The sequence below is a fragment of the Bufo bufo genome, chromosome 1, assembly GCF_905171765.1.
Source record: "Bufo bufo chromosome 1, aBufBuf1.1, whole genome shotgun sequence".
NCBI lineage: Eukaryota > Metazoa > Chordata > Amphibia > Anura > Bufonidae > Bufo > Bufo bufo.
Window position 1 is genome coordinate 82513157 of NC_053389.1, and position 15758 is coordinate 82528914.

Sequence of the window (15758 nt, forward strand, 5' to 3'; positions counted from 1 at the left end):
TGGATTGCCAGATCCTCCGCCGCAAGTGTGAAAGTACCCTTACCAGAAATGTATGTCTAAATTGACAGTTGGATGATACCAGTTGGGTGGGGTGTCCCTGCACTCGTCAGTGCTCACAATATAAGGGTACAACCATGTTCACTGCAGTGCGGGCCCTAATTAAACGAGGGGGAATGGCACACTTTAGTTGGTCTGTCTTGTTAATGGCTGTGCAGCACACCCAGTACAGCACTGTTATTAACAAGGCAGACCCCATAGCCGAATTGCAACCGTGACATGACCATGCCGTGTGGTTATGCCCTAAGACTGTCTAGGGACATACCCCTTTGACAAGGGGGAATAATAACAAGTTGGCACATTTTGTTTAGTACCTTTCTGGGGGTAATAACAGGGGAACAGCACAATGCAGAGTTCTAAGAAGAGATGGTCCAGAATTATTTCATGTGGAATGCAAGCAGTTACTAAGAAATGTCAGGAGTGGTGGCAGGTCGTCTTTATGGTGAAAAACGGCAGCTTTCAGTTGCATTTGCTGAACAGAATTAAAAAAATAAATAATTCCTATTTACAATATTATCTGGCAGCTGTGATAAGTCTACAGTGCCCAAAGCTTAACTAAGAGTTTTGGGGACCTTTTCAGATGGTTATATGCCAGGGTGTTCAGTTTCAGAGCGTAGGGTGGGCTGAGTTGACGGGCTTGTAGGGTGGGCTGGGTTGACGGGCTTGTAGGGTGAGCTGGGTTGACGGGCTTGTAGGGTGGGCTGGGTTGACGGGCTTGTAGGGTGGGCCTGGGTTCATGTTTGGATGGTGGGCCAAGTTCACGGGATGTAGGGTGGGCTGGATTCATGGGGAGTAAGGTGGCTGGGATACATGGGGCGTAGGGTGGGCCCTTGGAATGATCTCCAACCATTACCTTTTTTTCCCTCTGTAGCCAGAAGTAAGATTCTAGGGATCTATGGGCCGTTCTGTTTGCCACCAGTCTGGATGGACATGGATCTGCTGGAGATGTTTTTAGTTTTCCCTTCTTCCTTTTTTTAAACTTCGGAAGTTTCAGCGATGTCTGGCAGAGACGCAGGAATTTGTGCCGATCGCTGCCAAGACTTTCTCCTGCAGCAGAGTACACAGTGTTTTGTCACACACACATTACTGCTGCTGCCAGCGATTTGACCTGTTGTTTTTAGAGCTTTTACACTTTTCCTGGTGCTGGTAATATTAACCTAGAATTATTACATTATGTGTTGTTCGGAGTGTATCGCCTTCTCTCCAAGGTCATGTGGATGCTCTTTTAATTATGATGGCTGCCTGCGTAGCAATAAATGAAAGTTTTGAGCGGCCTCGGCAAGGGTGTGTTGTCTGTCTTCATTCTTTCTGCTTAGGGCATCATCTCGCATTCTTTGTAGTCGTGTCTTCATGGTTTCGTTTTTGTTATCTGACATGTGATCTTAGCATGTACAAAGTGTAAGAATGTATTTAAAGGGGTTGTCCCGTTCCAACGACTTGTCCTCTGACCACTAGGGCCTCTGGAGCGGTGGTCACACATGCTTTGATGTTCCATTCGGCTCTGTGGGACAGCCGGAGATGGCTGAGCGCTTGTACTCTGCTGTCTCTGGAAGTCCCATAGGGTTGAATGGAGCCCCGGGCACGTCTGCCACTCCATTGTGGGACCCCATTAGTTATATCCCCTCCGGCACTTTATATCCTGGGGGGGGTGTCCCTTTTTAATCAGCGCTTCCAGTTGCATTTATTCCTTAACGTCCAGTGGGACTGACAAAGGAACAGCAGAGTTCTAGAAAAGATGCTCCAGAAGTGTTATTCCTGGGGGTGATGCATGTCAGGATGGATTACAGGTCCTCATCCCTCCAGAGACTGGATGTGAAGCCTCGCAGCATGGGCGAATATCTGGGAGTCCTAAGAACGTGTCTTTAGTTCTGTTCTGCCGTCTAGATACTGTATGGGAATTGCTTGTATTTGGTAGATTTTAATTGCAAAGAAATCACATTTTGACGTTTTTGGGTTCTCTTTATTTGCCTTCTAGGAAGCTGCACAGTGGTATGAAGACGTACGGCTGTGAGCTCTGTGGAAAGAGGTTTCTGGACAGTTTGCGACTTCGAATGCATTTGCTGGCTCATTCAGGTGAGACCTCCTATGTCCATCCTACTGTATTAGCTGTAGTCCGTATGTTACACTCTGCCGGGTGAGTAGATGGAGTTGCTAGAATATGTGCTACCCTGAAAAAATCTAAAGGGACGGCTGGGGAGAGTCCATACAGGAACGGGCTCATTTATTAAGACCGGCATTTTTCACACTGGTCCTCAGCCTCTCTGTGCTGCCAGAGAAAGCGCCAAAGTTACTTAGAAGCGCAGGCCTCTACATAAGTTTGACGCTTTGTCCAGCAGGCAATGCAACAATCTTTAAGGGGTTGTCTCACTTCAGCAAATGGCATCTATCATGTAGAGAAAGTTAATACAAGGCACTTACTAATGTATGGTGATTGTCCATATTGCTTCCTTTACTGGCTGGATTCATTTTTCCATCACATTATACATTGCATGTTTCATCCGAAGTCTATTCGCTCATCCCTAGTGGTCAGTGCCGACGACCAGAGAGGTTGGCGCTTTTTCCTATAGTGTGCAAGCACGGCCACCGCTGATGGATTGCAGGATGGTCCTAACCATGGAAATGAGCAGTGTATGTGATGGAAACCTTAATCCAGCCAGCAAAGCAATATGGACAATCACAATACATTAGTAAGGGCCTTGTATTACCGTACCTTTCTCTACATGGTAAATGCTATTTGCTGAAGTGAGACAACCCCTTGAACTCTAAGCCAGCTCCCTTGTTGGCATAGATTTAAAGGGAACCTGTCACCGGGATTTTGTGTATAGAGCTGAAGACATGGGTTGCTAGATGGCTGCTAGCACATCCGCAATACCTAGTCCCCATAGCTCTGTGTGCTTTTATTGTGTAAAAAAACCGATTTGATACATATGCAAATGAACCTGAGATGAGTCCTGTCCCTGACTCATCTCACGTACAGGACTCATCTCAGGTTAATTTGCATATGTATCAAATGTTTTTTTTACACCATAAAAGCACACAGAGCTATGGGGAATGGATATTGCGGATGTGCTAGTGGCCATCTAGCGACCCATGTACTCAGCTCTATACACAAAATTGTGGTGACAGATTCCCTTAAGTCATTTCCACGCCACAAACCGGCAAGGAAAATGATAAATAAGCTGGACCCGATGGCCCTCCCCCTTTTCTCAATACTCTGGAAAAGTGATGAGTTGGCAAAAGTCGCTAATTTTTCTTCATAAATTGCATGCAAATTTTTTTTTTTAACCTATTTTATGCCACAAAAGTGGCGGAAGTACTTTGAAGAGTCCTCTTGCATGGCCCGATGCAAGGCAATAAACAAGCACCTGTCAACTATCTAAAAGTCCATCAGCACTCATTTAAAGGGTCTTTTGAAATAGTCATTATTACGATTGTTTGCTCCCCCCCCAATCAGTTTGCATATTGTCATCAGGCTGCAGGCGTTGCTGACAAATTGTTTTAGGTGCTGCTTGAACAATGTGATTGTGTGACAATCGAGCATTTCACTCGTTTGTAGGGTGATTGGTGGTGCCTTCACATGGTCCTGTTATCAGGAGCATTTACTTCCCGATTGCTGGCCTGATTCTTGGCCAGTAGTATGCTTTTAAGTGATTTTGGCCTTTCATACCGCCATATACTATCGAGTTGGATGGAAAGCATTGTCCCTGTAAGCAGCTACTTCAGCTTGATGGAGCCCATACACAAAAGAGAAATTGATGGGACTGAGGGACTATATTATGTCTATGAGAACCTCTCAACTGTCCCCAACAGATGTCGGGGAAGGCAGGACATGTTGACTTTCCCAATCCCTTTGTTCTGAGATATTTCATGTCTTTGGCTGGCTCAACTTTAGTGTTAATCAGTGAAGTTTTCAAAAATCCAGAAAAATGTCTGCCCCCATTATCACTAATTTTACTTCCATCAACCACATGTCTAAGAACTTCCGGAAGCATTTAAATACATATCTGTAGACCATATTAGCAGCAGTTTATAATCGCCTTCTTTCTATAAATTGCGCACAACAGATTTTGCGGTTCCTTTAAATCTGCGGTTCACATCTGTCAGCCGGGCAGCGCTGGCCTGTCCAACACAGGAAGCTATGCCTCAAATGATATGGTAAATTACACTGTGTCCGAGCTGAAAATGTGCATGCAAGCAGCCAATTTTCACAACAACTAATTGCGGAGATCTTCACGAGTCCAATAATACTGATCATGTGCGGGTTCCGCTTCCTGTTGATCATATCGTATTTTGTCACCAAGTTAAATGCGGTATTTCTTCTCCTAATGCAATTTATAGATCTGATGCCATTTCTATTATATTCAAACAGTTGATGCGTATCCTAAGGTTCCTCTCTGGTTCCCTTCATCCTCACAAATATCACGCCCCTTGTCGATCTTGCCAAAAACTGGAACCCGCCTATTTATTGCATAACTGTAAAACGAAAAAGGCTTTCGTCTAAGGATTAGAAATCGCCACGATGAGTAAGATAAGTAGGGCACAGCTAACCTATGAGTGGTCATGGAGCTCAGGTCTTGTGCTGGCTTCAAAACCCTACAGGAATACAGTGAATAGTAACCTAACAGGTACAGTGTAATGTCATTTGAATAAAAAGATTCTCGTGAGGAACCACAGTTATCTGCCCAAACATCACAGTTGGTGGCCACCAGATAAGTGGTAGTCCATGTAATACATGAATGGGTCGGAGCCGAGAGACCTGCTGTGATGTCCGTATACCTTTTTTAAAGGGGGTTGTCCCATCTCAGGCATTGATGACATACAGTATGGCTACAATATGCCATCAATGTCCGCTATTTGCTGGTCCCTATCTCCGAAGTGCACATATGCAGTGTGCTTTCCATTCACTGCTATAAGAGATTCTGAAAATGGCCAAGCGGGAGCGTTTTCAGAAGTCCCAAGCGGTGACTGGAGAGCACACCACGCATGTGCAGCCCCCTCTCCCTTCACTGCTGTGGGACTGCTGGAAACAGTTTCTCTATTTTCGGAACTCCTATAGTGAACGGAGGGTGGCCACATGTGCGCAGCTGCCCTCCCTTTTACTTTGGAGGGGTCCCTTCTGGACATACATGTGGGTCTCACTTCTGGGACCTGCTCCTATCTGACATTGATGACAGTATGCCATCGTTGTCTGAGATGGAAGTACCCCTTTAAGTTAAGGTGTTCACATACATAAGAACAAAATCAGCCAAAGCCTCCAATTCCAGCTGGACCTCCTGACCATATGTCTGTGGGTGGTGTGCTGACGACTCTCCCAGAGAAATTATGTTGGGGAAGAAGGATCTGGAATGTTGAATTCTTTGATCTCAGGAGATAAACCCACCAGGGGTGTTGAGAGCATGTGTATGGGGGCACAGGAGAAATGCCCATCGGCTAAACAGGCGTTTGGCCAACAGCTGTTGAAGGTGTGTGGGCAGCTTTTAGAGCCACCTAAGCCGTTGCATGGTCTAATGGTGAAATCCGCTCTCGTAATATCGCTGGCTGTGGCATGTACAACATTACAAGGTGAATTGTTTACTCACTTATATTCTTCAGCAGGTGCATAACTTCCAAAAAGAACATACCAGGATTGGTTTCTATTGATTCTTGTCTAGACTAGAGGTCATTAAGTGAGCTTGATGATGGATATCCAATCCTCCATTAGAATAGTAAATCCAGCACTTGATTCCCTTAGTAAATGTAGAGGAACTTCTCAGCTCTAGGAGTGTCCGAACCAGGTCAAGTCCTCCTGCTTTCTGTGTGGTTAGCATGTTGAAGGTTCCAGACACATCCGTGTACTGTATTAGGCTACTTTCACACTAGCGTTCGGGGTTCCGCTTGTGTGCTCCGTTTGAAGGGTCTCACAAGCGTCTCCGAACGCATCCGTACTGCCCCAATGCATTCTGAGTGGATGCGGATCCGCTCAGAATGCATCAGTCTGGCGCGTTCAGCCTCCGCTCCGCTCAGCAGGCGGACACCTGAACGCTGCTTGCAGCGTTCGGGTGTCCGCCTGGCCGTGCGGAGGCAAATGGATCCGTCCAGACTTACAATGCAAATCAATGGGGACGGATCCGTTTGAAGTTGACACAATATGGCTAAATTTTCAAACGGATCCGTCCCCCATTAACTTTCAATGTAAAGTCTGGACGGATCCGTCTGAACAACTTTCACACTTAGAATTTTTTCTAAACTATAATGCAGACGGATCCGTTCTGAACGGATCCCAAGTCTGCATTATAGGAGCGGATCCGTCTGTGCAGACCCCAGACGGATCCTCTCTGAACGCAAGTGTGAAAGTAGCCTTAAACTGGCTGCGGAGACTTATTTTTTATTTTTTTTATTTTATTTATTAATATTAATTTCTATAGCACCAACATACTCCACAGCGGAGACTGTGATCACGCACATCACGCCCTGTCCCCATTGGGGCACACTAATAATTCCAGCTTGTTTTTGGTGTCTGGGAAGAACCCAAGTACCTGGAGGAAACGCTTGCAAACCCCATGTAGATGTAGTCCTTGGTGGAGTTTGAGCCAGGGACAATAACCACTCTGCAGAATAAAATACAATAAAAACATTTCTCCACCTGACAACTGATCACAAAAAAGGTTTATTAAAGAAAATTTATGCTGAATGTATTTACCTTTCTGTCTTTCTCTTTTGGGTGGGGGGGGGGGGGGGTCTTTGTATTGTTTCTCTCACTTTTTACCCTCTTTCTGTGTGTCTCTTTTTATGTGTGTCTCACATACTCTCTTGAGCTCTGTCTCTCTCTTCCTCATCATTTTTTTTCTCTTAATTTTTCTGTGTGTTTTTGTTTTTACGTTGGTGGTTTGGGTTTGTTATTGTGCAGCTGGCTTGGTGCCTGCCCTGGGAGTCTGCCAGAGCTTTGGTACAGTATGTACAGTGCTGGGAGCCAAGTGTATCATCATGCGAGATTACAGATACATGCTCTTTCTATTTTCCTCCCTGCTCTAATGTAACCAGGGGTGGAGTGGAGAGTGCACAATCAGGGCAGTGATTTAAAGCGTCCATATGACTCGATGTCAGAAGACACAAACTGTCTCGGATGTACTAACTGTATGCATGCCGGACATTACACCCGGAGCTCCTGCCTGGAAAGTTTTATTATGTTCACAATCCGTTAAATCGGCTTAAGTGACTCTCTGAGAATCGGGCAAAGAGATGGGGGTCTGCAGGGGTCTACTCTGTGCCATGGGAACTTAGTAATTAGCTTTTTTTACTTGGTTTTTATTCTTCTACAGTTTTGTGTGTTGTGTTTTTTTTTTTTTTTTTTTTTTTTTTATTATTTTATTATGCACATTTATACTTTTCACCTTGGGGTCTAAGGCCCCTTTCACACGAGCATGACTGATTAGGTCCGGATGCGTTCAGTGAAACTCGCACCATTTTGCAAGCGAGTTTAATCAGTTTTGTCTGCGATTGCATTCAGTTGTTCAGTTTTTTTTCAGCGCGAGTGCAATGCGTTTTGATGCGTTTTTCACGCGCGTGATAAAAAACCTGAAGGTTTACAAACAGCATCTCCTAGCAACCATCAGTGAAAAACGCACCACATCCACACTTTCTTTCGGATACAATGCGTTTTCACTGAAGCCCTATTCACTTCTATGGGGCCAGGGCTGCGTGAAAAACGCAGAATATAGAACATGCTGCGTTTTTCACGCAACGCAGAACTGAGGCATGAAAAAGAATGGACTCGGACCCATTGGAATGAATGGGTCAGGATTCAGTGCAGGTGCTATGCGTTCACGTCAAGCATTGCACCCGCGTGGAAAACTCGCTCGTGTGAAAGAGGCCGAATCAGTGATGGGGTGCATGCACATAATTACTAACCGTCCTGAATTTGCAGGGACTATCTCAACAAACTCTGGCTAAGCTGGCCTGAATATGGGTGGTCTTGGAGGGTTTAGGGCACTTCTGGGGGTGGAGATTTCATGCCCCGTATTTACTAACTGCAGTGTTGGTATGTATGCATGCATGGCAATTGCACCCATGTCTTAACTCTTTAGGGCGTCCATAGTCCACTTTGCCTCCTAGGGAAGGTGGATTATGAATGTAAAGTAATGAAAGCACTCTCGTCTAGACTAAGATTTCCCATCCCTTAGAAGCTTTCAGAAGCTGCCTCATTTTTTAGAAGCCATTAACGCCACATTTTGGTGCATAGCATGTGAATAAATGAGGCTCATTAGGCAGCTGGACAGGTAAATGGATGCCTAATCCCCCTATACATTACTGTATACATTTGTATAATGGCTAATGAGCCAATCGGAGCTGGAACCAGATGTGCCCGAACCCTCGGCATCAGATACAGAGAAGTGAGATCTTCAGCCTACAAGTAAACAAATTAAAAGGAGCTCTGTGTAGTCCTCCCACCCCCTTCCCTCCACCTCCCTCGCCATTGCTTTTGACCACACTCGGTACGCTGTGTTACTCTTCCTTGGCACTCATATACTCCAGGCATAATGTCCTAATTGTCCCTGTGTCATTCCATCGCCGAGCTGAGTACATTATATTCCTCTGAGTGGAATGACACAACGTGTATTTTCGTGCATTGCGCACTAACCTCTCACAAGACCAACTTTGGATGAGTGTTCAACTATTTCCTATCCAGGCTCGGAAGAACACAGAAAAGCTTCTTGGGTTTTTTGTCCTGCAAAAAAGACGAGTGGGTTAATGTTACTAAACCATTGCAAAAGCAGCCTTTCTCTACAGGCTATTTGTAGACATTCGGGTGAACAATAAAACCGCTGCACCATGGGGGTCCTGGTGCCGAGGCTGGGCCAAATGAACACTGTGTACGCTACCCCCTGATTAGTGGGAGTCTTGGACCCCGGGCCCGACTGGTCACAACCATTCATGGGTCTTCCAGCCATATTGATCTAATTTATTAAGGCTCTTGCTGATTATACTGGCCACTAACTGCACGGTGGCTCAGTGGCTAGCACTGAGGTCCTAGGTGAAAATCTGACCAAGTGCAACATCTGAATGGGGATTGTAAGTTCTCCCTGTGTTTGCATGAGTATCCTCCAACTCTCCGAAAACATATTAATAGGTTAATTTAGAATTTAGATTGTGAGGCCCAATGTTCCTGACAGTCAATGTGCTCAGCCATGTTCATCAGTGCCACAAATTTTGAATGGAACCGCAGGATGCAGGTTCGATCTCCATTTCATTCAATCTTCTCCTAGCCATGATCTTGCAGTATCAAGGTGCCCCATTCTGGAGACTGGTGGTGGTCCCAACATCTGGAACCCCCATCGATCTAGCAGTTATCTGCTATTCACAGGTGTTAACTGCTCCAGGCTGGAGTTCTCCTTTTTAAAGATTCAGGAGTGCAATTGTTTTGCTTTGGTGGTAATCCTGATATTAATCTTGTCTGGATAACAATTTGTTTTAATCACCCTGTACAGTCGGTTGAGAGGTGATTGCTTTATCAAATGTATGGGGTTGTGGTTCCCCAGAGGAAATGAGCAAGCTGGTCATACACATGGGCCAAGGAGGTAATCTGCTCCGCTGCCTGAAGATGCCAGTGAAGAGGATTACTCTCTGCTGACAGATTTAAATAGTAAAAGTGCCCAAATCTCTATAGGTCCTTCATAAGGGGCCATAAACATGCAGTGTTGGCAGCTCCAGGGCCTGATGGTCAGGGGTGGAATGAGAACTTAACGTGGCTCTGGGGGAAACAAAAAAACTGAAAGTCACCTCAATGTTGTAGATGGGTCCAAATTGACAGAAGGTGGGGCAACACAAGCAGATGGAGCTGGCATTACCATACTGCGGCACATAATATCACCCCAGTGGAGCACAATTTACTGCCCAGCAGAACCAAACACCACTGTGCATGACAAAATACCTCCCAGTAACTGTCCCTCTGTGTTGGCCAGTGCCAGCTATCCTCCTACTCCAGTGGCCTCAGGATGGCAATACAGTGGAGTCGGGGAGGGAGCATCAGATCATTACTTCCCTGGCTCACGTGGCCACCCTGGGCATCAGCCCAACAAGAGGTTTCCCTGTAATCCATAACCAATCCGCCCCTGCCAATCATTGGATGGGACACATGAAGATGTATGGGAAGAATATTCTTGCACATACTTACTAGCACATTTTTCACATGTTTCCTATGATCGCTAAGGGATTAATTAGAAAGAGAAGTACATTTCATCCTCACCTGCTTCCAGGTCAGATGCTAACTTGACCCATATATGTCAGTCTTCTGCATGAAAAAGGACAAGTCGTCCTAGGGGTACATTCACACATCCGCAACTGTTTTGCGGTCCGCAAAAAACGGACACCGGCCATGTGCGTTCCGCATTTTGTAGACCACCCATGGCCGGCACTATAATAGAAATGGCTTTTCTTGTCCGTGGCTGAGGACAAGAATAGGACATGTTATATTTTTTTGCGGGGCCACGGAACGAAAGTGCGGATACGGAGAGCACACTGTATGCTGTCCTTATCTTTTGCTGCCCCATTGAAAATGAATGGGTCTGCACCCGTTCCTCAAAATTGCGTAACGGATGCAGACCCATTTTGTGGACGTGTGAATGGACCCTAAAGTTTCATGGACGTTACAATCACACTGTGATGGGTAGACCACAGTGTGGTCTGGTTTTTGACTCATTAAGCCGGACTTGGGACTGAGAGAGCATTGACTTATAATGGGGTCTGTCCTCTTCTGTCACCGCTCATGCTTCATTATTTTATTTTTTTCCATCAAATGAGACCATCGGTGACGAAGGCTCCAGTGCACAACGCTTATTCCAGCTCGGGTATCTCAAGTCTCTGGCTGCATCCTATTGACTCCTGTCCTACAGTACATGGTTCCAGTCTAGTATCCATGTCTACTAATGGTGAACGGGACAAAAGATGCGGCTCTGTGGGGCAGGAAACTTTTGCCCTTTTAGCATGCTGACGTTCTTTGCTATGAGCCGTGTGACTTCTTTTTCTTTTTTTCTTTTTTTACAGCCTTATTTAGAGGCTTGTGTATAAATCTGTAATATGGTTTATATGTAGATTTTTATAATAAACATAAATGTTGATGGGACTCCATGCCGTTTGTACACAGCCCCGGGCCGCAGTCTGGCCCTCAGCCGGCACCCCCAGCCCTTTCCCAGAGTGATGTCATGGGCGCACTGGCAGGTCTCGATGTTCTGCCAGCATTCCACAGCGTTTATGATCACTCGCAGATGTGAATCCAAGAACACACTGTACCCAGAGACGAAATTAATGCAGGCTTAAGTGCTGTCCAACCCCGATACAGAGGAGGGACTCGCTCTGCGAGGGGGGGGGGGGGGTGACAGCGCAAACTATTTAATGCTGTTTATAAATTATACACCGCCTGATGAAAAATACATCCCCCTCCCTTCCTCCTCCCTGCCTTTATTTTATCCATGCCCTGACAGCCGGAGAGAGGCTCAGTGTGGTTTGAGCTCCTGTTTTGGCAGATCTCATAGAAGACATATTTCATAAACCTAATACAGGGGGTGATGATTTAACCTGGTAAAGGTGGAGGAGCTGGGCTGGGGTCTCCGTGACTTCCTGAGAATGATTCCCCCCTTTATTGCCATTATGTCTCCTAGACTATTACATTGACCTTTTTTTGTTCTCTTTTTAGCCCTAAATGCCTGCTCTCCATTATGTTCTGTTCTGCGGGAACAAGCCGATAGCTTCTAGAAGATCCACAGGCAGGGTTTTATAGGTTTGGTGGTGAGATGATGGAGCTAGAATAGATTTTATTTTTTTCCTTTCATTTATTTGTTTCATGTGTGACCCTCCTTGCCCATTTCTCTATGAATCCAATATAGCTCGATGCTGAACTACAACACCCAGATCTTAACCCTTCTCTCACCCTACGGGGTCCATTTGGAAACCTAGGATAAAGTGTTACCTGCAGCTCTTCCTTGGTGCACGACCTGGAGAAGGTTTAACTCTCTGAGAAGAACTATAGGTTGAGGGCATGCAGTTATAGATGGAAAGATGTAAAAATTGACGATGACGAATGTGGTTTTTGATCATGGCAACCCTTCACCTTGCGGTAATACCTTGTTGCATATACTGCCTGTGGGTGGCTTGTGCGGGTCACAATCTGTAAAAAGTCCTTCGGTGTGGCTTAGAGATGAATACATGCACGACTTGATAAAACAATAGGTTGTTGAGGGGTAAGGAGCTTCCATGTTCTTGGCATGGAAAATCCAACTTTTTAACAATATTGCAATATATTTTATTTTTTCTATTGTGCAGAGATTTCAATTCCGTTTTTTGTTAGGTGTGTAGGGACCGCTCAAATTTTTGGCACAGGAAGGGTTAACCCACCCATAGTCCTAGGTATGGCAAAAGCATCTCCGCTACTAATGTTTATCGCATGCCCAACAGGCAGCTTGGTTTAAAGCTCTGCGTTGTTGCTAAGTAGCAGCTCTTCTCCCCCCGTCTCCTCCCGCCCGTACTGTAATGGGCTTATTTTGTATTCCATACAGCTCTGGGTCTTATTTTTGTATGCAAGACAAAGTGTTTTGATGGCGGATGGAAGCAGCCTGTGTCTAGAGGCTGTTTGGAGTTTTTATGCTATGTACAGTACACACTGTGCTTTTTGAGTAGAACACAGGCTGTTCAGTCCTGCATTGTTTCTTCTCCTTGCTTTGAGAACATCTAGCGGGATAGGACGGGTCTGTCCAGAAACAGAAGAGTTACTACTGGTCTTAATTCTTTTTACTGTCGATTCACATACGTTCCCTGCCTATGTGACGTGACCACAAATAATGGGTTTAGTGGTAAGGCAATGAAAAGTACTAAACAGTGTGAACACCCCAAAAATTAGTCTTTCCATCCATACATAGTAGGAATGTTGAAGAGGTGATGGACCATTCTCTTTACTGCTGTATAGTGAGGGGCACCACTGGATCTCCACATGTACAGTACATGAAGATTTGGCGGCTTCATCTGGAGGCAGCTGTTAGTAGAAAGCTCCTATTCAAATGTTGTCACATGTACCGCTTTTCCAACCAGCGTTCATTGGAGGTATGAAGAGCTACCTAGTTAATATTGATTTTACTTGAATTCAACTTGACTTACTGTAGAATCCCTGAGTAAATAAATAAAAATCCAAACCTGGTAAAGTCTGTTCTCCCAAATTTTCACTCTTACATTGATCCACAAAATAAAGAAATTAGGAATTTGACAGGGTTCCCATTCTGCAAACCAAATAAACAATATAATAGCTCTACAGTGTCCTTTAAAGGGAAGGAGGTGGTTGGAAAACCAAATCCAGGAGAGACTTCTGGTGTCATATGGTTGACTAAGCAACCAGACCAAGTTCTCGCCATCCATCAGTTTTAGGCTTTTGGTGGCAACTTGGCTTTCACAATCGCTGGAGGTGCAATTTCACTTGAGGGTCTTTGCCTTAGCCGAAGAATGCCAGTTTTACAATGTTGATGATACAGCGATCAGCTGACCTCTCCAAGTTTGGCTTCTAAAACTTTCTTCAGGGTGAGCTCTGGCATGTTGAGTTGATTTCCACCCAGCCAATTGATATTGGCAGCTTTTGCTTTGGGTGCTGTCCCAAGCGCTGGAGCCCCTCTACACCATCTATTTGACATAATGGGGCTTTTGAAAGGTGACCTCTTCCTGAAACCCCTTTTTAAGGAACATTTTATGCTTTAAGTTTTTTTAGCCGAGTCTAAGATTATTGCTGCTCTGGTTGGAAGAGCTCTAATTATGCAGACTGTAGAAATTACTCTAACATTTACTTCAAATGTCTCACTTCTTCTAGAGAGAAGATTTCATTGCTGCTATGATTCTACAGTGGTTTTGTCCTCCTGAGCATTGCTAGTACATATTGCTTACATTAGATGTTTATAGTCAGTGCTTGGCAAATATAAGAACCTATGAATATCATGATAAAGATTATTTTTATTACCGAACCGATCAGTGAATTGAGGTCATGCAATACATTTTTTACAGTTTTGTGATCTTTCAGTCTAAGGCCTCCTGCACACGACCATGTCCATTTTGTGGTTTGCATTTGCTTTCTGCATCCGTGAGTCCATTCCATACAGAATAGAACATGTCCTGTGCTTGTCCCTAAAGTGCAGGCTGCAGATCCATTGGAATTCAATGGGCCCACAACAAAATTTGGCAAGCACTTGAACCGCATCAGACACTGTTGTGTGCATAAAGGAATAAGGTAGCAAAACACTAGCTAGATGTCTGACCAAGGTGGCTTGAAAGTTTCCATTAGGGTGGCGCCACACACAGGTTTTTGTGTCCATTTTTGAGCCAAAGCCAGAAGTGGCTTAGAAGGGATTGAGAAATGTAAAGGAACGACTGGTACTTCTTCCTACTAGCTCTACTTTTGGCTTTGGCTCAAAAAAAACTGCATCCAAAGCGGTCACAAGAAGCTGAGTGTGAGATGATATAACTCTTGGGAGGTATCATCAGATGGGTATAGAAATCTGATCAGAAAAATTATTAAAGTGAAACTCCAATTTTGAACATATACACTTATCTATTACATGAAGGAGGATCTGAAGGCAGGAACACTCTACCAGAGGCAGTGCACCGCGAAAAAAAAGGTGAAACCACATTAAAACAAGAATGCGGTGTGTGTTTTGATGGTGGTCCTGATGAAGATGGTGGACCGCCATCGAAATGCGTAGCTTATTCTTGTTTTAACGTGGTTTTAACTTTAAAAAAATAAACCCATATTCATTTTAAAGTCTTTTTCTTTTTTCTGCCTCTGGAGTGTTCCTGCCTTCAGTACCTTCTGGCCTCCTGCAATGTTCGGCCTTCGGCACGGCAATCTGGTCTTTCCCCCAGTTGTGGGAGAAACTTTGCCCCGTCCTAGTGTTTTGCCTAGCCTTGCACAACACAGCTCTGTAAGGTGTAATCTGCGGCCATCCCGCATCATTCCCCAGCGATATCACACCAGGGAGCGCCCCCTCTTTCTATTTTCATTAAAGAGACTATTGTCTGCGGTAATCCATGAGTAGTACTGCAGATTAACTGTCCATTGCTATTTTTTATTTTCCTACTGCCCCCCCCTTTCCTCTTATGTCAGCAATCAAAGCTGTGCTGAAATACAGTGAGGACTGCTGTGCTGACCTAAGAGAGGACTCGTGCATGGTGTATGTCAGTGCAGTCCTGAGAGCTGACAGCGAGGGAACGAGAGGCAGTAGGACAATAAAAATGATCCATCTGAACTCCTAATCTACAGTACTATTCCTGTATTACAGCAGTTAATAGTCCAGAATTGTGGTGACAGATTACCTTTAAAACCACAAACCTATTATCCTGTACTACATGGCCACTTGACCCCATATGCAGCAAGCTGTGATGCACTGTAGGATCTGCCACCTTTCTGTCATAGCCAGCAGTAATATTTTCAGCAATTTGGTCCAGTCCTGAAGAAGAACTGTTGTAGCACAGACGGACTATATTTTGCTCCCCGCACACATCAGTGAGCCTTAGGTGTCTTTTGGCTCATCTAGAGTTTACTTCCTGGTACCACTTTTGGTAAGTGCACTCCACAAGACCTGCCATTATTGGGCATTCGCTGACCTAGTTGTCTAAGTCTAGCCATCATTCAACCCTTCTCAAAGTTCTTTGCGCTTAGTCATTTTACTGCATCCAACAGATCAATTTCAACTGACTGT

The 15758-nt window shown here is 44.9% G+C and overlaps 1 protein-coding gene across 1 annotated transcript in view; it reads left to right on the plus strand.

Moving 5' to 3' along the window:
• The window catches only part of ZBTB16 (zinc finger and BTB domain containing 16), a 121575-nt gene that overhangs the window by 57365 nt on the left and 48452 nt on the right, over window positions 1–15758 (plus strand). Inside the window, exon 3 of the mRNA XM_040426796.1 lies at window positions 2033–2130. Within this exon, the coding sequence (XP_040282730.1) occupies window positions 2033–2130 (98 nt within the window). The remainder of the gene's footprint in view (window positions 1–2032; window positions 2131–15758) is intronic.